Source organism: Leucopleurus acutus, assembly GCF_964270905.1.
Source record: "Leucopleurus acutus genome assembly, chromosome: 13".
NCBI lineage: Eukaryota > Metazoa > Chordata > Mammalia > Artiodactyla > Delphinidae > Leucopleurus > Leucopleurus acutus.
This window is the reverse complement of record NC_139155.1, coordinates 82,748,936-82,774,685: the sequence shown is the minus strand read 5'-3', so window position 1 is coordinate 82,774,685 and position 25,750 is coordinate 82,748,936. Positions and strand designations below refer to the sequence as shown.

At 47.3% G+C, this 25,750-nt stretch overlaps 1 protein-coding gene across 1 annotated transcript in view; it reads right to left on the bottom strand.

Moving 5' to 3' along the window:
* CFAP251 (cilia and flagella associated protein 251) overlaps positions 1-25,750 on the bottom strand; it is a 68,795-nt gene that overhangs the window by 1,791 nt on the left and 41,254 nt on the right. The window contains exons 16-20 of the mRNA XM_082853545.1: positions 21,719-21,833; positions 20,926-21,089; positions 15,586-15,676; positions 15,232-15,375; positions 800-1,028 (exon numbers count right to left, since the gene is read on the bottom strand). Of these exons, the coding sequence (XP_082709671.1) occupies positions 800-1,028; positions 15,232-15,375; positions 15,586-15,676; positions 20,926-21,089; positions 21,719-21,833 (743 nt within the window). The remainder of the gene's footprint in view (positions 1-799; positions 1,029-15,231; positions 15,376-15,585; positions 15,677-20,925; positions 21,090-21,718; positions 21,834-25,750) is intronic.

Sequence of the window (25,750 nt, the reverse complement as noted above, 5' to 3'; positions counted from 1 at the left end):
AATGATCGCCCAGAGAAAAGGGCTACTTGACTTCCTCACATAAAACGATGAGGAAGGACTTCCCTGGTGGTGCAGTGGCTAAGAATCCGCCTGCCAATGCAGGGGACATGGGTTTGAGCCCTGATCCGGGAAGATCCCACATGCTGCGGAGCAACTAAGCCTGTGCACCACAACTACTGAGCCTGCGCTCTAGAGGCCATAAGCCACAACTACTGAGCCCACGTGCCACAACTACAGAAGCCCACACGCCTAGAGCCCGTGCTCTGCAACGAGAAGCCACTGCGATGAGAAGCCCACGCACTGCAACGAAGAGAGAAGCCCGCGCACCACAACGAAGAGTAGCCCCCGCTTGCCGCAACTAGAGAAAGCCCGAGCGCAGCAACAAAGACCCAACGTAGCCAAAAATAAATAAATAAATGTATTTTTTTTTAAAGTACGATGAGAAAAAGAATAGGTAAAAATGAAAAGTTTTACTTTGGTGTGGTTTTATTTCACAAATGCAACCCAGTCTCGCAGTAGCTCTGTGAGGTTGATGGCTGGCACTTGTATTCCTGCTTTACGAGTGAAGGCCCTGACTCTTGCAGCTCCAGGAAGTTGGAACATAAACTGCATCCTTCTGGTTCCCGGCATCCTTCCCTTTACCCCGTGTTTGCCAGCCACGTGGGTCAGTAAGCGGCATCCTCGCAGCTGAAGTCCAGTCAAATTAGAGATGCCGGGGGGGCGTTCTGTCTCCCAGCTCAGTTCTCTCCAGTGGGAATGGCTCAAGGGTGTTACAAGATATACCTATTTAAGTATTTACCTTTGGTTTGAAGCAGTTTCAGAAAATCCTCTCTTCGAATAGCTTTCTTTCCCTTTGAATTGGTAAAACCAAGAATGTCAAAGCTCCGCTGGATGCCACTCATGGTGTTACCGAAGGGTGGCCTGTGATTAAGGTAAACTTTGAAGAAATCCGGTAGGTTGATTTTGTCAATTAGTTTTCCAGTGTCCACATACTCACTAAATCTGATTTCATTAAACATATCTTCAATCTAGGAAAGAGGTTTAGGGGGGGAAAAAAAAAAGACCATGGTAAGCAGAAAAGACACTTTGATAGACTTCTAAGAATTGGAGAGTAACAGACAAATGTTCACCATTAGCTTAGAACATGTATGTTATGAGTTGACTGTATCCCCCCTCCAAAGAAAGATAGGTTGAAGTCCTAACCCCCAGTCCCTCAGTCCCTCAGGGCAGATGTCATTAGTTAAGATGAGGTTGTACTGGAGGAGGGTAGGCCTTTCATACAACATGACCGGTATCCTCATAAAAAGAGGAAAGAGACATTCAGGGCCAAGATGGACATGTGATGGCTGAGGCAGTGGTTGGAGGGATACAGCTTAAGCCAAGGAACATCAAGGATTGATGGTAACTGCAGAAGATAGAAGAGGCAAGGACACACATTATCCTCTACATGTTTCATAGAGAGCATGACCCTGCTGACACCTTGATTTCAGACTTCCATGAGAGAATAAATTCCTGTTGTGTGAAGCCACCCACTTTGTGGTACCAAATTTTACAGCAGCTTTGATCCACTGTCCAACTGGTCAATACTATTAGCATTGGCATGAACAGTGTTTCATTTCTTCACTTTTCACCTAAGTATCTCACAGTGTATCTACTACATCCTTGCTTTGTGAAGACGATATTAGTTTCATTTAAAAGATGGAATCCTGGGCTTCCCTGGTGGCACGGTGGTTGAGAGTCCGCCTGCCAATGCAGGGGACACGGGTTTGTGCCCTGGTCCAGGAGGATCCCACATGCCGCGGAGCAGCTGGGCCCGTGAGCCATGGCCGCTGAGCCTGTGCGTCCAGAGCCTGTGCTCCGCAGCGGGAGAGGCCGCAACAGTGAGAGGCCCGCGTAACGCAAAAAAAAAAAAAAAAAAAAAAAAAAAAGATGGAATCCTGAAGAATTTAGAAATTAGTTTAGATGAACAAGCAAATAATTCAGTGTGAAACTCAAATACAGGACCTAAGGCTGTGGTAAGTTTCTTAAGGCAACTAACTGCACCATGATTCTTTTTTCCTTTCTTTCTTTTCCATCTTTATCCTGCAATGTTTTATATACTCAAAAGATTCTATGTAACATACATACAACTTATGTGATATAATTTTTAAAATGAAGACCTAAGAAGCCATCATTCATTGAAAATATCAACACAGTTGGCAAGTCTTAAGCGAGACTAACCAAGAAAAAGAAGAGAAAAGACTCAAATTATTAAAATCAGGAATGAAAGAGGGAATACCAGTACCAATCTTACAGAGATTAAAAAGAGTATGAGCAATTATATGCCAACAAATCAGATAACTTAGGTGAAACGGACAAATTCCTAGAAAGATACAAATGACCAAAACTGACTCAAGAAGAAAGAGAAAATCTAAACAGACCTATAACAAGTAAATAGATTGAATTAGTAACTTTACAGCTTCCGCAAAGAAAAACCAAGGACCAAATGGCTTCATTGGTGAATTCTACCAAATATTTAAAGAATACCAATCCCCCACAAACTCTCCCAAAAACATAAGAAAAGGGAACAATTCCCAACTCATTCTGTGAGGGCTGCTTTCTGATGTGGAAAGTCACTCTTTGCGTATTTTCCAAATTTCCTAGAATGAGCAGAGTGCTGACATGTGGATTCAATGGATTTGTGGATTCAAATGGAAATGTGGCGCCAGTTAATGCAGGTCTCCACACAGGGCTCCTTGGGTAACTGGCAAAATGCAAGGAGGCGAGAAATAGAACACAGAAACAAACGAAACCACTCCCCACTCCCATCAGCCTTCTCTGTGCAGTATTTTTGTACCACGCACACTGCAGCCGGCTAAAATTCAGAAACCTGAACGGTGCCTGACAAAGGGCTAGAAATGAGTAATTTATTTTAGTGTCTACATTTGAAACTAATATGTGTCCCTCCAAATTGCAGGGTTTTGAATTTTACAGAGAGATAGAGAGAGAGCGAGAGAGAGAATAAGAGCCACAGAAAAGTGGGAAATAATTTTTCCCCCCAGAACCTGAACTTCTTTGGTCTGTAGGAATGAATCAGGAAGAGAATCTATATTTGTACACAATATTTATCAATAGATAGCCAATTTCTCCCTGTCCACTAAATAAATGTAGAACAAAAATGGAAAGAGCACCAGTTTGAAGCAACGCCAAATATTAGCCTGTCTGGAACATCCTAGTGTCTTGGTCTTGCCCCAAGTATCAAGAAGAAAATACAAACCTCTTGCAGTCCAGCCATCATTTCTGTGAAAGATCTGGGGTACCTTCCTTCCACTTTTTCCCATGCATATAAAACACATGTGTCTATTTTTTTTTTGCAAAACTGGTACGTGTATATATCCTTTTTTGTATCCTGCTTTTGTATCCTGCTTTTCCCCTTTTTACACTGTATCTTAGTAATCGCCTAATATTTTCAAAGAAGCCATATATCTTCAATGCAACATTCCAGGAATGGTCTTTAGATATAACATCATTGGTTATGGATACAAATGAACCATAATTGGTACTATGCAAGTAGCTTTTTCATATACAGCATTTGTTGAGTTTATATTATGTACAACTGCATGTTAAATTATGTACAATTTTGTGTATAAATAAAACTATCCAGTAGCATATATTATTTACAGATTCTACTATATGATTTCAATACTATTAGTATATGCATGTGCTACCACTTACTATGAGCCAAAGGAGACTGGGGCTAACACTACGATCTTTGATGGCAGACCTAGGTTCAAAACCTGGTTCTGCCATTTTCTATATGACTTTGGGTTAGTAACTTAACATTCCTTATCCTCAGTTTCCTGTCTTGAAAAAGGGAGTAATAGGGTAAACCATTTGCAGCGGGCTGGTCTGAGGCTTACCGTGACAATGTATCTAAAATGCTGACACAGTGCCTAACACAGTCAGCACTCAACCGGCAGTAATTGTTCTTGTGATTCTTAAACTTCCTATGCCCTTGCTAATTACAATGCATGTAATTATAACATAAATTATAATTTATACATAAATTATAACGTACATGACACGTGTACTTTACAAACGCGATATACGATTCAAACTCAATTGAGAAATAGGAGACTAACCCAAAGAGGACAAAGAAGGAATCCAAACGTGCCTGGAGCTACTCACACCCGGAGCGTTCCAAAGATCTCAGGGAACGTTCTTGGCACAAACCACTCTGTAGGTGACTCACCTCTTACTCTCTTTCCCCAAATGACTGGCCGAAGATCACTGCTCAACAGGCAGAGAGCCGGCAGCTTCAGCATCATGACGTCTCTTTCCCGAGCCTACTCTGGGTTAGTTGAAGAGGCAGGTGCTGCTACGTGTCTAAACGAGGTTCATGCTTGGGAGAGGAACCTCGAAGCCCGAATGGAATGCCCAGAGCCTTCCCAGGCCCCACGGTCGCCCAGAGCGCTCTGGCTGGCTCAGCCCGGCCTACTATTGGCATTCTCACGCCGGCCTGTCATCCACTAAGGCAGTGGTTCCTTTGATTCACCCAGGGAGCTTTAAACATTCTAAGGCCTCGGCCCCACTCCCAGAGATCCTGATTTCATTGTTCTGGGGTGGAGTATAAGCAGTCATAGTTTTTAAAAGCTCCCTAGGGGATATGAATGTGTGGCCAAGGTTGAGAAGTATAGCTTTAAGGCATGGGATCTCAAACTTTATCAGGTATCAACATGAGCAGGAGGGCCCCTTAAAACACAGACTGCTGGGGCTTCCCTGGTGGCGCAGTGGTTGGGAGTCCGCCTGCCGATGCAGGGGACGCGGGTTCGTGCCCCGGTCCGGGAAGATCTCACATGCCGTGGAGCAGCCGGGCCCGTGAGCCATGGCCGCTGAGCCTGCGCGTCTGGAGCCTGTGCTCTGCAACGGGAGAGGCCACAGCAGTGAGAGGCCCACGTAACGCAAAAAAAGAAAAAAGAAAAAACACAGACTGCTGGTCTGGGGGCCACAGCTTTGAGAACCAGCTCTTACACCACAGCGGCTAGCGGAGGTGATGCTCATGCCAAAAAAAATCAGCACCCGGCTTGTGATTTTCATCACAGAGCAATGGTGGGTGGCAGCTGTGAGGCATATTCTAATTCTTCAGGCCCACATCTGTCGCCTCCATTAAGCTGTAGCAATAGTGTTCACCTCTATTTCCACAGCAGCTTTGCTCAGAGCCCGGCACATCGTGGGGGCCCAGAGAAACGTTTACTGAATGAATGAAACACCATGGGCACAATGAGGCCATGGAAGAAGTTCTCTTAAAACTCAAAAAAGGGGGGCTTCCCTGGTGGCGCAGTGGTTAGGAATCCTCCTGCCAAGGCAGGGGACACGGGTTCAAGCCCTGGTCTGGGAAGATCCCACATGCCACGAAGCAACTAAGCCTGGGCGCCACAGCTACCGAGCCTGCGCTCTAGAGCCCGTGAGCCACAACTACTGAGCCCGCGAGCCACAACTACTGAAGCCCGCGCACGCATAGAGCCCGTGCTCTGCAACAAGAGAAGCCACCGCAGCGAGAAGCCCGTGAACCGCAACGAAGAGTAGCCCCTGCTCGCCACAACTAGAGAAAGCCTGCGTGCACAGCAACGAGACCCAATACAGCCAAAAATAAATTAATTAATTAATTAAAATTTTTAAAAAAAGGTAGAACTGTCGAGGCCGAGTATCTATTCAACAGCTTGTCATTTGAGTTATAACTTTTTTTTTTGGCCGCGCGCCATGCAACTTGTAGGATCCTAGGTCCCCAACCAGGGATTGAACCTGGGGCCTCGGCAGTGAAAGCACAGAGCCCTAACCACTGGACCACCAGGGAATTCCTGATTTATAACTTTTAAACATTTACACAGTCGGCCCCTGGACCTCTGCTGGTACCATTGCCCAGGCCCCGAGACATGAGGGTGGCCTGTCCTTGGAGGGCCGGGGTCCCCTGGCCCAGGACTGCTTTACTCCTGCCGCTGTCATTCTCCGCATAGGCCTTTGGGTTTGCGATCCTGTTGTCAGCCACAGGAAGCTACCGATGGCCTTAGAATTGTGTCTTATAATTAAGTTTTATAACCTCCCTGTTAAACGGAGAGGAACATGATACACTTGAACTGGCGCCATTCCTCGTCTTTATAAAGGGGCTCCTGGTGCGCGTCGGTTTCTTCTGTGATAGTTTCATAGACTCGCGGGCTGGAAGGACTCTCCCTCCTCCTTAGACACACCTAGTGCTCTCTAGACCGTCCCTGGCAAATGAGGAGACAGTCTTTCCTCACAGCATCCTCTTCGCCTCACACCCCCTCTGTGTGGCCCATCGCGGCGGCGTTTCGCACTGACCTGGGGCAGGGAAGGAGGGTCTGGGCAGCAGCTTCCAGGGCTGCAGATGCCTCTGCTGTTGGCGCATCACTCTGTCACTCACAATTGCCCCCCTCTCCAGTAACTATCTGCACAACAGCTGCCTCCCGTCAGGTCCTGCCCACTGGACACCGACCCAGGAGAAGGCCAGCCATTGGTGCTGGGCCACAGCGCTCTCTCCCTGCTGTCTGCCAGCCGGGGGGAGACTCAGAGATGACAACACCACCATTCCCAGTGCCTTTTATGGTGACCTCTGTCCAGCCCCTCATGGGGCCCAGGCTGCAAGCACTTCCAGGGATTCTTCCCCACCCCAGGTGAATGTTTTTAAAGGTTTTTAAATCTGAATGACAGAATTCCCTCGTGGTGCAGTGGTTAAGAAGCCGCCTGCCAATGCAGGGGACATGGGTTCGAGCCCTGGTCCAGGAAGATCCCACATGCCGCGGAGCAGCTAAGCCCGTGTGCCACAACTACTGAGCCTACGCTCTGGAGCCTGCAAGCCACAACTACTGAAGCCCATGCGCCTAGAGCCCGAGCTCCGCAACAAGAGAAGCCACCGCAGTGGCTTCTCTTTTCTTTACTCCTCTAGAAAAAGGAGTGAAGTACTGATTATGCTACAACATGGATGCACCTTGAAAACAGTGAAAGAAGACAGACACAAACGGTCGCACATCACATGATTCCATCTATATGAAATGTCCAGAAGAGGCAAATCCGGAGATGGGAAGTAGACTAGTGGATGCCAGGGGCTGAGGAGGGGGGATGGGAAGTGACGGCTAATGGGTACAGGGTTTCTTTTTAGGGTGATAAACATGTTCTAGGATTTGATAGTGGTGATGGTTGCACAACCCTGTGAACATACTAAAAGCCATTGACTCACTTTAAATAGGTAAATTGTATGATATGTGATATATCTCAATAAAGTTGATTAAAAGGAAAAAAAATAGGGAGTTCCCCGGTGGTCTAGTGGCTAGGATTCTGCGTTTTCACTGCCTTGGTCAGGGGAGATCCCGCAAGCCATGAGGCGTGGCCAAAAATAATAATAATAATAATAATAATAACAAAAGGAAGAAAAATAGGGACTTCCTTGGCAGTCCGGCGGTTAAGACTCCGCACCTCCAATGCAGGGGGTGCAGGTTTGATCCTTGGTCGGGGAACTAAGATCCCACATGCTTCACAGTGAGGCCAAAAAATAAAAGAAATATAATACAGAGGTGAAGCAATGGCAAAGGCACGTAACAAAGCAAATGCCATCAGTTTTTAAAAATGTAATTTTCACCATGACTATGATCTATTCTTTTACCATCATAAAACCAGTAAAGATGAATATGTGCTTGTTATAAAAAATGCAAACACTGGAGATGTAAAGAATAGAAGTAAAGTGCTCTACCAGTCCCCATCCCTCAGCAATAGCCAGTGTTTGATGTCCTGACTTTTGTTTGCACTAAGACCAGCCAGCTGGGGTACAGACCGCGGCCCCGAGTGGCCGTGCACGCTTCCTCATCCCCCTAAGCCTCACTGTCCTGGTTGGTAAAATGGAGATGATAAAAGCATCTTCTTGCCGTGAGGACTAAACGCCAGGGGGGCTGGCACGGTCCTTGGCTCTCAGCGAGCGCTCAAGCGAGAAGGGCTGGTCTGCTGTTGCCGCTGTTGGTGTTACTGATATCATCAGCTGCATTCTTTTTTAGTGGCCGCGCAGCATTTTAGTATTTCTTTCTTTAGGTGCTGGAAGTGTGACAACAGCAGTGCTCCCTGGAGTAGGGTTCTCAGTGGACCAGGAAGGCCTCCCGACAGCAGTGGGCCATTTCTCTCACTTTCAGGATGGAAACACCTCGTGATATTTATGCTTCAGAACAAATCCAACCCACTGAGGACCTTTCTTCAAAGTGCAAATTTCCCAATTCCCCTGGGGTCTTCATCAGAGCGGAAACTGTGCCCATGACCGTTGGCTCAAATTTCTCCTCCTCCTACGGTGGGCGGCTGTGCCACCTGGCTACGCTCCCTCCATCCCAGCTGGGACTGCCGTTTAGCCACAAAGATTAGCACACAAGGCTTGGGGAGGATTTGTTCGTTTATCTTTCTGGGTTTTGTTCTGAATACAAAAGCAATACAAGCTACTGCTTGTAGTTAAGAAAAATTAAATTCTACAGAAATGCATGTATGAGCCTCCCCTCTCCCCGGCAATTTACAGCCACGATGGTCTTCTAAGGAGAGCGGATGCGACTAAATGGGAAGTTTTTTCATTTGTAAACCCTAGAGATGGGCTTATACTGCAGATTTGGAAATAGAAGCTAAGAGCTGAACTGGCACGGCCAACAGAGGGACGGGAGGGGGTGCTCCTCAGGGAAGGAAGAGGGGGAGCAGAGCTCGGTGGGGGGTCAAGACCAGCAAGGAAGCCCCCCTGGGGGTGGTCATCGGCACGGGGGAGAAGGTCTAATGAGGAGTTTTAGGTAAGCTGCTGCGGAAGGCGGTTATGCGTGAACCCTTCTGGTGATTCCCAGTGTTCCAGGGTAGCTGTCTTGTGTGGGTGGGCTTTCTGTGTTTGTGGAAAAGGAGGAAGATGCTGAGCGTCACGTCTGGAATGACCTGGAGTGTGCACACGCACACGGGGGAGCCCCGAGGCCCGGAGAGCGCGAGCCCCCAGGGCAGCCCCGAGCTCAGACTATGGGTGGGAGCCAGGGCTGGGTTCCAGCTGGTACCAGAGGCCCCAGCTGACGGGGGTGATATGTAGAAAGTAGAGAGTAGAAGCTCTCACGGATCCCGTGCCTCAGAGGTCAGTGTCGTTAAAGGTTTGGAGGAAGTTCTTTCAGTTTTGCTAGGCATATATGAGATCTATATATTATTGTTAATGAAATGAGGTCATACTTTACATACTGTTTTGCAACTTTCCTTTTGTCCTTTAACAACAAAACCAGCACATTCTTTCTGAGTCAAGAATCATAGGTCAGGGACTTCCCTGGTGGTCCAGTGGTTAAGAGTCCGCCTTCCAATACAGGGGACGTGGATTCGATCCCTGGTCGGGGAACTAAGATCCCACATGCTACGGGATAGCTAAGTCCATGCGCCGCAACTACTGAGCCCACGCGCTCTGGAGCCCGCGTGCCACAGCTAGAGAGAAGCCCGCGCACGGCAACAAAGAGCCCGTGCGCTGCAGCTAAGACCCGAGGCAGCCAAATAAATAAAATTAAAAAATAAAAAAGAGAACAGAAAAAAAAGAATCATATGTCAATTTCACTGTTTAATAACTACTGAGTGTAGGTGTGCCTTACTTGATTCACCCCATCTCCTATCAACGGACCTTAAGGTCGTTTTAATTTTTCACTATTACAAACTATCCCGCAGTACATCACTGTTACACTTGCCTGAGTTTTCCTGCGGGATATACTCCTAAAAGCAGAATTGCTGGGTCCAAAGGTAAGCACGTTTAAAAAGTTAAGTGATTATTTCCTCTCCAAACCCTCCTAAACGAGGCTACAGCTGCTGAGTATACCAAATAGTTAGGGCTATTATTCATTACTCTGAGATCAAACAATAATGTCAGGGATTCTGTCTTCCTTATTGTTTCTGCAGTCAAACATGACTGGCGAGCATATCGTTCATTCGTGTACTCGTCCGACCAAGATCTGCTGAGCCTCCACGATGTGAGCTCTTGCTGGGCACACACCTGTCTGCCAGGATTGGCCTCAATTTATAGAACTAAGTGGTCGAACTGCTGTTAATTCATTGCAAAAACCTATCAAGAATCTATAACGCTCTGCAAGCTAAATAGAAACATAGCCACAAGTGACCAGGGGACACACGTGACGCACAGGCCCCAACACGATATTCCAAAGTCCCGGGGAGGAAAATATATCTGTAGAGCTGGAAGATGAGACTTTCTCATATGTGAAATCAGCTATACAAACTGTGAAGAGCCCTAACTTAGGAACCCAAACTTAGGGTTTATAACATTATAAACATTGCAGATCTTTCTTTTTTAAAAAAAATGAAGATTTGTAAGAGCAGCCCACCTCAACTCTTTGGCTGTGTTCTGCAGAAGATGGGAATGGTTAGGGATTCTTTGGGGAGGGTTACATTCTTGTATAATTTGGCTTCAATCTACCACACTGACTAGATTCAAATCCCCAAGGCAGTTAAAATGACGTAAGAAAAAATATAAATAATGTAGAGCCTTGGGGGGCTGGCTTGAGTCTGTGTTTCTAAGTCTTTCAAGTAACCAAGTGTGAAAATACTCTTATCAGCGGCACATACTTCTTCATGCCACTTCTCGGGGGAGGGGGAACAGCTGCATCTTAAGAGGAAATGTTTCATTAACCATGACGAAGCCTGGGTTTAGAAGTTTCAAAGCCCCAAAAACATTTTTATTAAAATCGCTATAAATCTGATGGAAACTAGAGATCAAAAAGTTCTCCCCTCGGAGCTTCAGATATAAACTAATTCATCAGCGAACAGTGTGTGCACTCAGATGTGGCCACATCTGGATCGGGGGCCTTCAGAAAACATCTCCAAAGAGTAAATTTATTTTTTAAGTGGATTAAAAACCCTGGACTCCAGGGGACTTATGAAGACACTGAGTGGGGCACTGAAACCCCTTTTTAGCAGCTGGTGTGGGGGGGACACAACAGTCAGTGACACAACAGTCAGTGACAACCTTGCAATGACCATTTTAATGTGGGTAAAATAATATTCCATGTCACTTTATAACATTTGTTGCAGACTAACCTTTTTTTCCGGGTGCTTTTTTTTTTTTTTTTTTTTTTTTTGCCACGCTGCGTGGCTTGTGGGATCTTAGTTCCCCAACCAGGGATTGAACCGGGGCCCTTGGCAGTGAAAGCAGCAAGACCTAACCACTGGACCACCAGGGAAGTCCCTCTGGGTACTTTTTACTCATCAGCAAGATTTCGATAGGTTGTTAAGCTTTATTATTTTTGGCCAATGATAGGACAATGGAGTGAGCCTTTGGTAATTACACTTCTTACTTCTAGAGGAAGCAGAAAAACCACAGCCACTCTGTGCCACTCTCCTCCTTCAGCGATTCGTGTGGCAGGTGGGTGACAGTCACAAAGGATAAACACCCAGAATTCCCTTATCGGCAAAGCAGGACTGCAGAGGACACATTTACACGGGCCCAGGGTTTAAAATCAAGAATCCTGAGTGAGAAGGCTGCCATCAGCGTGATGACTTTCGGCCATTTACATAAAGTCTCTTTACCAGACAAATCAAGAAAATAAAAAACTGATTTTAGAGAGGGTATTATAAACAAAGATCCACAGGGTCAGAGAGACCTTCCTCTAAAGGCCTTTTATAATCACACATCCAGAGACGAGGATGGGATGGATGGTGGAGGTAATAACACTGGATGGTGTTTTTTCAAACATTTAACATGTGCCCTGTACTGTACTAATCAGATACTCATTTAATCGTCACAATAATTCCAGGGGCTGGGTACTACTATTAGCCCCATTCTACAGATGAGGAAACTGAGGCTTAGAGAGGTTCCGAAACTTGACCAAGTCTCACAGCTGGCGAGTGGTTATAGTCAGGAGTCAAACCCAGAGCCACCTGACCCAGGAGCCTGTGCTCCCAGCCGCTACCCAGTGCTGCTTCCCTAGTAGGAAGGCTTGGATCTGCAGCCATCAGAGAGAGGCTCCTGAGTGCTTACAGGAAATGTGAGACATATGGCTCATGATGGTTTTTTTTTTTTTTTGCGGTACGCGGGCCTCTCACCGTTGTGGCCTCTCCCGTTGCGGAGCACAGGCTCCGGACGTGCAGGCTCAGCGGCCATGGCTCACGGGCCCAGCCGCTCCACAGTACGTGGGATCTTCCCGGACCAGGGCACGAACCCGTGTCCCCTGCATCGGCAGGCGGACTCTCAACCACTGCGCCACCAGGGAAGCCCCCATGATGGCATTTTGGTGAGTTTCATATGAATATGATCCTTAGACACTGCAGGTAGCAACTGAGTCTGTGCGGCACTGTGGAGGAGGGCCTCTTCCCGGCTGGACTACCAGGTAAGGGGCAAAGTGGAAAATGCAGACTCCCAGGCCCCATACACTGAGATTCTGATTGGCTAGATCTGGGATGGGGCCCAGGAATCTGATTTTTTAATAAATGCTCCAGGTAATTCTGTTGCAGGTTGCCAGTTTGGGAAACAACGTTCTAAGGAACATGCTTTAGAAACACAGCTCTAGGGAACACTTTTATGTGGGTTGCACAAACTTTACGGGTAGTTGCTTCTGTTTCTGACCATATACTTTTACAGAATGAACACTGGTCAAAAGACCTTTTGAGGAGCTTAAAGAATCCCTGACTTTTTTTTTTTTTTTGGCTGCGTTGCGTCTTTGCTGCTGCACGCAGGCTTTCTCTAGTTGCAGCGAGCGGGGGTTACTCTTCGTTGTGGTGCGCGGGCTTCTCATTGCTGTGGCTTCTCTTGTTGCAGAGCACGGGCTCTAGAGCGCGTGGCCTTCAGTAGTTGTGGTACGGGGGCTCAGCAGTTTTGGCTTGTGGGCTGTAGAGCACAGGCTCAGTAGTTGTGGTGCACGGGCTTAGTTGCTCTGCGGCATGTGGGATCTTCCCGGACCAGGGCTTGAACCCGTGTTCCCTGCACTGGCAGGTGGCTTCTTAACCACTGCGCCACCAGGGAAGTCCCCCTGATGTTTTTAAGGTACTCATTCAAGACTCAGCTGGGTTTATGGGCTCTAAAAACTCATTTCTCCAGATGCTACTTGGAGAATAAAAGTCACCTTCCAGTCATACTTGGAGCACCCAAAAAAAGGTGATTCTGGGTAGGCCACTGAAGCCAAGGGAAATGACTGGGACCACAGCTCACATCACTAAAATGTGCTCGGACACCTAATGTGAACATTGAGTCTTAGCTGGGTTTCAGGAGTTATGTATGTTTGATGGTGAGCTGCAAAATGCTACATTTCTGGAAAACTATTTGGCAATGGGCCTTAAAGTTCATATTCTCTGACCCAGTAATTCTATTTCTAGGACTCTGACCCAGGAAAATAATCAGAGAAGTATGCAAAAACCATACACAGAGATGTGCATCACAGCCATGTCTCTGACAGCCAAAATACTTCAGACAACCTATGTGTCTGTCAACTGGGGAATGGATCAACTGAGTATACAGCCTTTCGAAAGTATGTTGTCTATAGCAAACCAAAAAGTTTCTGCACAGGGCTTCCCTGGTGGCGCAGTGGTTGAGAGTCTGCCTGCCGATGCAGGGGACACGGGTTCGTGCCCCGGTCCGGGAGGATCCCACATGCCGCGGAGCGGCTGGGCCCGTGAGCCATGGCCGCTGAGCCTCTGTGTCCGGAGCCTGTGCTCCGCAACGGGAGAGGCCACAACAGTGAGAGGCCTGCGTACTGCAAACAAAAACAAAAACAAACAAACTCACAGAAACAGATTGGTGGTTGCCAGGGGCAGGGGGTGGGGAGTGGGAGAAATGGGTGAAAAGTGGTCAAAGGGTACAAACTCCCAATTATAAGATACACATGTCCTGGGGATGTAAGGTACAGCATGGGGGCTCTAGTTAACAATACAGTACAGTATATTTGAAAGTTGCAAACACAGTAGATTTTTAAAGTTCTCATCACACACAAAAAATTGTAACTATGCAAGGGGATGGATGTGTTAACTAACCACACCGTGGTAATAATTTTTTAATTTATACGTATATAAAATCACTATATTGAATATCTTAAATGCACACAATGTTATATGTCAATTATATCTTAATAAAGCCAGGGGTAAAAAGCATATTATCGAGGAATTTTCACCACATGCTCACAAAACAACAGTTACTGAGAATGTTGCTATACACGTATACATATACATACACACGTACTCTGCAAAATGTTACACCATATAATGACACCATATAGTGACAATTCTTTGTTTATCTATATCTAAACATAAAGCAATAGAAGGAAGTCCACCAAAATGTTAATAATGATTACCTCTGAGGCATTTCTATTTTCTTCTTTACAGGTCTATTTTCTAAATCAGACAAAGTTTTAAAATTAAGCTATATCCTTTATAAATCAAGTTTTCAGAGAATTGTTAATGAAATGGGAAATGCGTATTACGTAATATCAAGTGAAAATATAGGATAAAAATATATATTCAATATGGTACCCATTAGTTTTTTTTAAATTTTATATATATATATATATACACACACACACACACATTATATATAAATCAATCCAGGAAGATACCAATAACTGTTGTCTCTGTGTACTGGGATTATAGGTAATTATTTTCTTCATTCCACTTGTGTATCTTTTCCAAACTTTCTACGATGAGAACCCAATCAGTTGCATTTTAAGCCCCAGTTTCCACGAGGACCATTTCCTCTGGTCCCTGTTGGGAGCCCCTTACAGATGGGGTGTGCTACGAGGCTCTGAGGAGCGGCTGCATCTCCTGAGCTCCATCCGCAGCCCGGGATGAGCACCCACCTCGCAGGAGCAGCCCATTCACACAGGCCAGGTGAATGGCAACTACAGGGAAAGGATCACAACAGCGAGCATTTACTGAGCTCTTCCTACGTAGCCTACTCTGCGCCAAGTGCTGTGCGGGCATCAGCTCTTTGAACTGGATGAGGCTGGTCCTCATGCAGCTAGGGGCCTTCTGTCTAATTCCAAAGCCCATGCTCTTACCAACATCAAACTCTGGTAAGGAATCCGCCTTACAAGAATATCTTTATGGCAGGTCTGTTTCTAAGCAGTGCATCTGCTATGCCCAGGACCTCCTTTCTGATCCATTTACGTAAGAATAGTGTTAAATTTTTACTTTGACCTATAATGATTGCTCCCTGAGGTCGTTTTTATAAATAACACATCGCACGGCTGTTCTTGTTTTCATTCTACCTACCTTCTCTTCCGATGGGTAAAAGCCAATTGCTCTCATGACAAAAGGAAGCTCCGACAGGCAGATGTGTTCCGACACCTTTCTGGTCTCCATTGTATCAATACCTTGACTACGGAGCTGAGAATAGTAAAAATAGTCTTCCAGCTCCTATGTGGAAATGAAGTGGAAACACAACATGCATTTTTGGCTTAAGTCTGAAGCAGCCATTTAGACTTCAAGGACATTTTCTAGAAAGTACATTTTAAGCTCAGTGGGGAAAACAGCTTTGGCAAAAAGCAAGAAGGTTAACCCCGGGCACATCTGTTTTACAGACTTAACTAGATGTTACCAGGAAGTGTTTACTCTGAGGATAGTTACTCTGTAGAATTTTCCTTCCCTGCCACCAGACACCAGACCATAGAATGGGGTCAGGTCTTCGCCCCCAAGAGAAACTGCTGCCTCCAGGGCACTAGAACAATGAGAGAAACATCGTTATTAGCCAGCAGTCAGTCAGGAACACAATGCACCGCAAGGCTGCCCAGCTGCGGACCTCCGGAGGGTATTACAGCGAGGATACGATTAGGGTCTCTGTAAACTTGTTAAGTAAATTCCCTCCAAAATGAAGCTGCAAATGGAAAATTCAATTTCAAATGTGGAACCCGGTGGTACAGGGCACCCGCCTTAATGACGATGATATTCTCTCGTGGATGACAGGGCAGATGCCTGGCAATTTGTCTGAAATCTCTGGGGGGAGGGAGGGAGGGAGGGTGGTGAGTCCACAGTCTCCCCAGTGGCCCTCCTGTAACTTTAGATCTGCATGTGACCAGAGCCAGAAGAATGGGATGTGGCACAGGTGGATGGCCGTCGCTAATTGCTTCCATAAAAACTCTGGAGGCCGCAAGGGACCCACGCCAGTCAGATAAAAATAGCGCTCTGCTCTCTAACACAGGGTCAGATTTTTCCAAAAATAGGCCCTTTAAGTGGTAAGAAAACCTACTTTTTGTATGAGGCTGACTTTACCTCATACAAAATGCTAATAATAATATGAAATCATCTTAATAATCCACTAACTGGATTTTTGCTAATCAGACCATTAGCCGCTTTGTAGGGTTATTAAGACACACTTTGTGCAGACCATGGCGGGGAAGTGGTTATGTATACAGAAGCTGGAGTCAAAGGGACATGCCTGTGAGCCCTGGCTCTGCCACTTGCAAGAAGGGTGATCATGGGCAAGTGACTTAACCACTCAGGGCCTCAGCTTCCTATTCTGTAAAATGGAAATAATTACAGGGTCTGCCTCAGGGGATTGTTGTGAGAATTAAAGTGAGCGCACAGAAAGGATTCCACGTGAAGCCCTTTATTTTTCTCCTGTGATGAATCTTTGTTGAGGTGTGGGGTTGATGCGAATCCCAGCCCCAGCACATTACTCCGTAGCTTGGGCAGATCACTGAACCCCTTGGAGCTAGTTTCCAGATCTGTACAACAGGGATACCAACAGTGCCTACGTCACAGGATGGCTGTGGGGACACATCAGACAATATATGGAAAGCCCAGGGCCTGGCTCAGGACTATGATTACTGTTGAACTGGGTGTTGAGGTGCACCTACAGCTCTCCTGCAAGAGTCAGCCACAGAACAGTCCTCGGTCCTCTTGTCACAGCCCCACACAAGCCCCACCCAAGCAGGCTGCGTGAGGTCCATGGAGCTGGTGTACTCTCCAGGTGGGCCTGGGGTCCAGGCGGGCCTGAGGACCGTCTCCAGTAGAGCTCAGTCTTCACCTGGCTCTTGGCTCTGATATTACCCATCGAGGCAGGTGTCCAGCTGAGAGGGCTCCCGCTCTGTGGTCTCCAGGCCAGGCCCAGGCCCAATCCCAACAGGCTCTGAGGGCAGTGAGGCCACTATTGGCCATTTGATTCTGAAGCAGGGCCAGGTAAAGGCCCAAGTGACATGGAGGAGCCTGTCACCACCTGGAAGGCCCCAGGGGACAGACTCACAGAGCTCTGGATTCTCTGGGAACGGCCCTCCAGCAGTCAGGACTACACCATGTCCCCTGCTTCCTGGCCACTGTCAGCTCAGCTGACCTGAGAGCCAGAGGGACAGGGCTGGGCTTGTCCCACCAGAGCTGGGGCAAGAGACTCCCTCTCTCTGGTGTGAAATCTGGGGACTGTCAGTGGCCGAGTTCCCACTGAGTGACGAAATTCAGCTCTGCAGAGAGTGACAGCAACAGCAGAGGCGAGCTGAGAGCAAACGCTGAGGGTGGGCTGGCCTGCTCTCCCTGCAGTACGGTGACCCGAGACCCCAGGACCCGCTCGTAACTTCCCCTTTCTGCCTAAGTTGGGTTCTAATGCTTGCCACAAGAAGAGAGGTCATTGAGGCACAAGATGGAGGTACATTTATTGAAAACCTACTGTGTGTGCCCAGAAATATACTCAGTGCTGTGGGGAATGAGCTAAAGCCCAAGAAACAGTGAGCACAGCAACCAGCATATAGCAAGAGCCCAGTAAACGCTCCCTGGGGGGGGAGGGGGAGGGGAGGAGGGAAAGCAGGGGGAGGAGAAAGGGCACCTAACCCCAAGATCTGGCCCTTCACTTCCCCGTGAGCTCAAACCAACAGATGGTCCTTACTTGCCAAATGTGTTAGAGTTGCACCTCCTACTCCTGGGCCTTACACACCATCTGTCGGGGCTTCAGACCAGGGTAATGAGCAGAACTGAAAGTCTTCCGGATTCACGACAAAAAAATTTATAAATAGACTTTACTGTTTAAGAATACATCAGTTTTATGTTTTTCACAGTTGTTACTGTAAATACCTTGTGCCTGTTCATGGATTATTTTATTCTAAAATATTTTGTCAAATGTGTATCAACCAAATTAAAAACAAAGGCTTTCATGTTAGCAACAACAACAACAAAAAAAAGCGGGGGGGGGGCTTCCCTGGTGGCGCAGTGGTTGAGAGCCCACCTGCCGATGCAGGGGACACGGGTTCATGCCCCGGTCTCGGAAGATCCCACGTGCCGCGGAGCGGCTGGGCCCACGAGCCGTGGCCGCTGAGCCTGTGCGTCCGGAGCCTGTGCTCCGCAATGGGAGAGGCCACAACAGTCAGAGGCCCGCATACCGCAAAAAAAAAAAGGGGGGGGAGGGAGGGAGAGGGGGGGAGGGGAGGAGGGGGAGGGGGAGGAGGGGGGAGGAGGGGGGAGGAGGGGGGAGGAGGGGGAGGAGGGGGGAGGAGGGGGAGGAGGGGGGAGGAGGGGGAGGAGGGGGAGGGGGGAGGGGGAGGGGAGGGGGGGAGGGGGGAGGGGGAGGGGAGGGGGAGGGGGAGGGGAGGGGAGGGGGGAGGGGGAGGGGAGGGGGGAGGGGGAGGGGAGGGGAGGGGAGGGGGAGGGGAGGGGGAGGAGGGGGAGGGGAGGGGGAGGAGGGGGAGGGGAGGGGAGGGGAGGGGAGGGGGAGGGGAGGGGGAGGGGAGGGGAGGGGGGGGAGGGGAGGGGAGGGGGAGGGGAGGGGAGGGGGGGAGGGGAGGGGAGGGGGAGGGGAGGGGGGAGGGGAGGGGAGGGGGAGGGGAGGGGGAGGGGAGGGGAGGGGAGGGGAGGGGAGGGGAGGGGGAGGGGAGGGGAGGGGAGGGGGAGGGGAGGGGAGGGGGAGGGGAGGGGGAGGGGAGGGGAGGGGAGGGGAGGGGAGGGGAGGGGACCAGGGGGGGAGGGAGGAGAGGGAATAGCAATGGTAGAAATCACCACCCTCAAAACAGCTCTGAACATGGTGATAATATCCCCATTTAACAGATGGAGAAACTGAGACTCAGGGAAGGGAAGGGACTTGCCTCAGGTCATACAGCAAGTAGTAGGGGAGGTGGGATTTGAATCCAGGTCTTTCTGCTCTTGTCTGAGCAAGGCAGCAGGATTACAGGGGGGTGTGAGGTTGAGCACAAAAATGGGGGATTTTAAAACAGATGCCAGACAAGGAGAGAAAGAGGGTGGCCTGCCAGACAAGACAGGGGGAAAGATGAGGGAAGGGGTCTCCCAGGGGAAGTTTGAGATGCTGCAATGATAGTTTGGGGGCCTTGGAGTGCACTGGTTAAAATAATGTGAACGTGAGAGGACTTATCATCTTCATCACCCTACGACTCACCATCAGTAGATCTGGTAGGGAATTTTGTTTGTTTACTTGTTTAGGGTTTTTATATTTCTTCCCATTAGTGAAGCACTGAACATATTAAAACACCAGAAGCAGCAATGAAGTGCTAATTAGTTTATAATGATCTTTTGTCCCTGAAACAGATTAAACTGAAATTCTCAGAAGCCTGGACTCTGGCCATGCACAGGAAAGCTACTGGAAAGTGGGTGCTTTTTTTTTTTTTTTTAAATCTCTACTAGTGCAGATCCCAAGATGATTGAGAAGAGGACAAAAACGAAAAAAGGAAGACTCTGTTCTCTCACCAGGGTGTTGCTTGCCCCATCAGTCCAGGTAACAGGCTAGTGTCCAAGAATTAAGCAGCTCATTCTGGGGATGTGATCAGGAGGTTCTTTTCAAGGGGAGAGCTCACCTCCAGCTTCTAAATTCCCAAGATCTGCCCTCTTAGGTGAAGGCAGAGGTGAAGGTCAGAGCTGCAAATGCAAACTGAAACCCCCGCGGTTCCAAAGCGGATTAACCTGGCTGTTCTTGCTCCTATTCAGGTTAAGGGGCGAAGCTTCGATGTCTGCACAGAAGAAAGATGTGCATGTGGCAGACAGTAAGGGGTTTGCTTTTACTGGGAGCCATGAATCAGGTTCGTTCTTTTAGGAAGCTTGGTGTCTCTGAGCTGCTTTTACCCAGCTCCTCAATGGGACCCTGGCAGAGAGGCAGGGGCTTGGAGAAGGTGGTCAGGCAAGGAACTGGCTCTGCCCTGGGGCTGCTCGCTGAATTTGGGGAGATGAGAGGATCACCACAGTGGGTGCCCCCTTTTTTAGTAACAAAGATCCTGAGCTCATAAGCAAATGCCTTTATAAGGAAGAAGAGACAAAAGGAAATGATTAATTTGCTGAGTCCTTATCTCTGTGCTGCGTGCTTTACATATATCAGCCTACCTGATCCTTACAAGGATCCTGTAAAAGTCCCTATTTTTACCCCCACGTACCCTCATTTCACAGACAAGGAATCCAAAGATCAGAGCTGCTAAGAAACCTGCCCTCGGGCCCACAGCTAGCAGAGAGTAGGCTTCAGATTTGAACCCTTGTCTCTTTGACTTCAAAGTCCGTGTCTCTCTGATGCTCGACCATGCAATTCTCCAGCCTCGCCCTAGGCAGAGATTCTCAGCTCAGGGCAGGGGGGTGAGAAGAGTAGACTGAAAATACACATTTCAAACGATACTCTTACTATTTCTGTAACGCACTCTTTGGAGATTCAGGCTAGATCTCTCTAACTGGTGTGAATTTGCAGGCGGCGACAGGGTGAGAAGTAACTCATGGGGCCCGGGTGAATGAGGTGAAATCACATGGCCTCACCTGCAAATACCATGGGTCCCTGGGACAGAACAGTAACCTTTTGTCTGCACATTAATATGAGCGGGTGTCGCAGGGAGCACGCCAAAGGCAATGCCTGAGTCTTGGCTGTCTTTGTACCCGCAGGCCTAGCACAGTGCCTGGCATGTTGTAGGGGTTTAATAACCTGTCTGCTGTTCCTGAGTGAAAAGAAGGGGTCTCCACTTGACACCCTTCTTATGGGGCCAAGCTTCTCGCCGCATCACGTACCTTAAATTGATTTCCCACTGCACCACCGACCGGTCCTGCCCTCCTGCTGTGAAGGTGTAGCGGCCGTCATAGGAAACGTCCATTCCAGCCGCCCCGCTGGGGTGGCATATAAGAGCAGATGTCTTATGTGGGTTGCCATCAACTGGTAAGATCTGAAGTCCAACCTAGAAAGGAAGAGGTAACTAGATATTCAGACTCAGATAACCGGGCCCCAGGCCGGGCCTGGCAGGGTCACCTGTAACCTCCAGATCTGTTTAAGGGAAGGACCTGTGTATCTAGAACCAGACATCTCAGTGTGTGAGAGCTGCATTTCACATGGCTGGGGCTTCGCATACACTGTGCCCTGCACGGTGGTCCCCTGGGAGAAGAGACGCAGGTTCCACCAGGGACACAGAAAGGAAGCTTCCCTCCTATCTTCATGGTCACATGTCCAGGCTTTTCCAGGACAATTCTGGCATCTTATGATTTTACGCCTTCCCATATAGATTAGTCATCAAATATACAACTAAGTGTAACTAACTCGTATGTCTTTATAAGATTTTTCCTTGTAAAGAAATCAGAAAAGAAAAACCCCTTGGTGGACCATGTGTCTTGTACTTTTGGGAGTAGAGAAAATGAGGTGACTCTTCTGAGAGTCATTCCCGCTCATTCATGGCCATTTTCACTGTGAAGCAGGATGGGAGTCGCGGGCTTGGCTGTGAAAGCCGGCGTTCTTGAGTCTTGAAATACCTGAGACTGCCTCCGGCTCCAAGTACACGGTCACCTTACGGGGCAGAGAGCAAAGGGCTGGTACCTTGTCCCTGTTAATAAACACCATGTAGCGCTTCTGAAGTTCCAGAGGGGTTTTCACTGGGAGGATTTGTATCTGCTCAATGGGAGATCCGTAAACTGGCCCGAGGAGTGTCTTTCTGCAAGAGAAAAAAGGAACGCTTTCTAAATTCCACAAATCCCAACGCAGGTTTTATGACTCACTCCCTTTCACGTTGCCCTATACTTTTTAAATTCTGAATTTCCTGTCTTGCTGCTCAGCTAAGCTCATTGTAAGAACCTCTCCCTCAACTGCTAACAGCGGCCGTAAATAAGGGGCAACAGCTCCAAACGGCAAACTCTCTGGGGAAACTCTGCTTGTGAAGGATGCTCTTCACAGCCGCGGCTCTGACTTTCCTCCTTGACAGCTGAGTGAAGGGAACATTATGCCTCGAGAACGTGCATGCGAACAAGGGATGGGAAAAATGCTGCAAGGACAGGAGGAACGTCAGCAGGGTGCGAGGAAACACCCCCATCCCCACAGCGGGGCCAAGACCTCAGCCTGGTGTCCAGACAGCTGACAGCAGGTCTACAGGCAACGCGCGGATCCCCAAAAATCCATCTGCACATCAAACTGTAATGAATCGCACCCTCACAGCAGTCCGACTTCTGAATTCAGACACTCTTACGCTAATTAGGAATCTGATCTCAGGGGAGGCTCCCGGACAGGACCTCAAGCCCAGAGGTGGATTTTCCCTGAAGCTGGCCAGACTTGAGCATCTTCCTTGCACACATACCTCCTGAGGCCTGGGAGGGGCACTAGCCACTTTTTATTCTTTTTTTTTAATATATATTTTTTACAGTATATCCTTGTAGCTTATTTTAATTAATTAATTTATTTATTTATTTTGGCTGTGTTGGGTCTTTGCTGCCACACGCGGTCTTTCTCTAGTTGCCGCGAGCGGGGGCTACTCTTCGCTGCGGTGCATGGGCTTCTTACTGCGGTGGCTTCTCTTGTTGCAGAGCACAGGCTCTAGGCGTGCGGGCTTCAGTAGTTGTGGCCTGTGGGCTCAGTAGTTGTGGCTCGCGGCTCTAGAGCGCAGGCTTAGTAGTTGTGGCACACGGGCTTAATTGCTCCACGGCATGTGGGATCTTCCCGGACCAGGGATCAAACCCTTGTCCCCTGTATTGGCAGGTGGATTCTTAACCACTGCGCCACCAGGGAAGTCCCCACTTTTTATTCTTAATTATATATATATATATATTTTTTAAAAAGAGGACCCACAAAGCCAAATACACTTCACATCCCACAAAACTTGGGTCTGCCCCAGGGTAAGGACGGTAGCTATTTCATCTTATTATATTTTAAGCCCCTCATCGTTTGGATGTGTTCTCTCCCCGTGTCCCCTGCACCCAGCCCGTGTCTGGTGGGAACAGGAGACGCTCCTTGTATGTCTCTCCTGAGCACCTCTCTGTGCCAGGGACCGTGACGGGAGGTCGGGACTTGGAAATGAGTGAGATTTTGTTGCTAACCTCACAGCCTGGCAGGAACAACAGACATGGAAGCACCATGAGGGGAGAAGTGAGATGACAGGCAAATTCCCGGCACAGAGCCTGCACTGAGGAAGGAGTGATGGGACATCTATGAGGAGACATCTGAGCTGAGTTTGGGAAGGTGAATTGGAAAGGCAGAGAAAATACGGAGGTAACGGAAAAACAGGCAGTGGGCACAGGAGGTCAAAGGTATGGGACGTGGACTATTGCTTGAAAACTGCAGAAACCGTAAAGGAGAAAGAAGGCTGGTGGTGGAGGGAGGTAAAACCGAAGAGGTGAGCAGAGGTGAACTCTGAAGGCGGACTTGACCGTGACCACTGGGCTGCAGGACGCAGGAGAGTATCAGGCTGGACGACCCAGCATCAGGTTTACGTGCACAGAGGATTAGGTGAAACGGTAAAAACACTAAAACGACCAGCTGGTAGACAATGCATCGGCTAATTATAGGTCACCCTTCTCTAGTCGTTTGAGTAGAAATGTTTAAGGACTTTCCTCCAATATCATTGAGTGGGTTAGAGGCAGGGAAGAGGATGGTTAAGAGCACAGGCTCTGGTTTGAATCCCAGCTCTGACCCTTAAAAATTAGGGGCAAGTTGTGGAGAAACTGGAACCTTCATATATTGCTGGCAGGAATGTAAAGTGGTGCAGCTACTTTGGAAAACAGTCTGGCAGTTCCTCAAATGGTTAAATATAGTTACCATATGATCCAGCAATTCTACCTCTAGGTCTACATCCAAGAGGAATGAAACAGATGTCTACACAGAAGCTGATACACAAATGTTCATAATAGCCAAAAAGTAGAGACAACCCAACTGACAACTGATGGATGAATAGACAAAATGTGGTCTGTGGATACAATGGAATACTATTCAGCCATTAAAAGGAATGAAGAACTGACACAGGCTACACCATGGATGAACCTTGAAAACATGATGCTAAGACGCAAGACACCAAAAGTCACATATTACATGATTCCGTTTACATGAAATGTCCAGAACAGACAAATCCATACAGACAGAAAGTAGACTGGTGTTGCCAGGGGTGGAGCAGTGGGGGATCAGTGGGGAAAGGACGTGAATGGGGAGTGACTGCTAATGGGTTTGGGGTATCTTTTGGGGGGTAATGAAAATGTTCTTGAATTAAATAGTGATGATGGTTACACAACTTTGTGAATATAGTAAAAAGCCACTGAAAATGGTAAATGTTATGGTATATGAATTATACCTTAATTTAAACTATAAATAAGCAAAAGAAAAAAAAGTCAAGCTAGTCAACCCCTCTGGGCCTCAGGTCCCTCAATGGTAAAATAGGGATAATGACAGTAGTTACCCCATAAGACTGTAGTGAGCACTAAATAATATATATAAAGCACTCAGAACGGTTCCTGGCACATAGTAGGAGCTATATAACTGCTACCTAGTACTGTCAAAATTTCTAACAATTTCATAAAATTAACATCTTTTTCTTCTGACTGAAAACATTTTACATATTCATTGTGAAAATTTTCAAGTATTGAGACATGAAGTAGAAAATCTACCCATAACTCTACATGGCTGCACCCTTTATCCCAAGATAATCATGGGTAATAGTTTGGTGTATGCGACTCGAGGATTTCTTTTATATATATTCTAGCCCATATAATTATAATTTCAGATGAAAATATATAAGCCACATAAATATAATTTTAGATGAAAATATATTCATGCATATTTGGCAATTTGCTGTATCTCATATTATGCCTTGGAGATATTTCCGTGTTACTATGCAGAGAGCTATCATCTCTTTTTTCTCTTTTTCCTTTTCTAAAAGCAGCATCATGTTTCAGTGTACTGACGAGCCATCATTTAACTAATTCCCTATTAATGGACATTTGGATTGTTTCCATTTTTAAAAATATTTTCAAACAAGACATCCTTTTACTTATGTCTTGGCATCCTGTGTGAGTACTTCTGTGGGCTACATTCCTAGAAGTCAGAAGACAGGCTATAATTTAATAGAGGGTAACAAACTGCTGTCCCCACACCCCCCAACCCTGTCCGCCAACAGCCGGTTGGTTCCCTTACACCCTTGCCAACGCCGGGCGCTATCCATCATTTTTATCTTTGCTAATCTGATTTGTGAAAAATGATGTCTTGTTTTCATTTGCATCTTTGATGTACTGGTGAGCATCTGCTCATAGGTTTTATTGGCCTTTGTCTGTGAACTGCCTCTTCACGTTCTTCCAAATGCTTTTAAATGCATTTTTTAATCATTTTGGATGTATCATCAAAAGGCAATTCCTTCCCAATTAAGTTGTGGTTACAGGGCTTTATTGTTCCTACAACTTAAAAGATGCTTTATGCAAAGGTGTTTTTACTTTGGAACTATGAGAATGTTTAACTAGATAGAGGTGGTAGTTGCACAACATTGTGAATGGACTAAATACCAGTGATTTGTTCACTTTAAAATGGTTGGTTTTATGTTATGTGAATTTCACCTCAATAAACTATTTTTTTAAGGAAGATGCTTTATACTAATTTCCAATT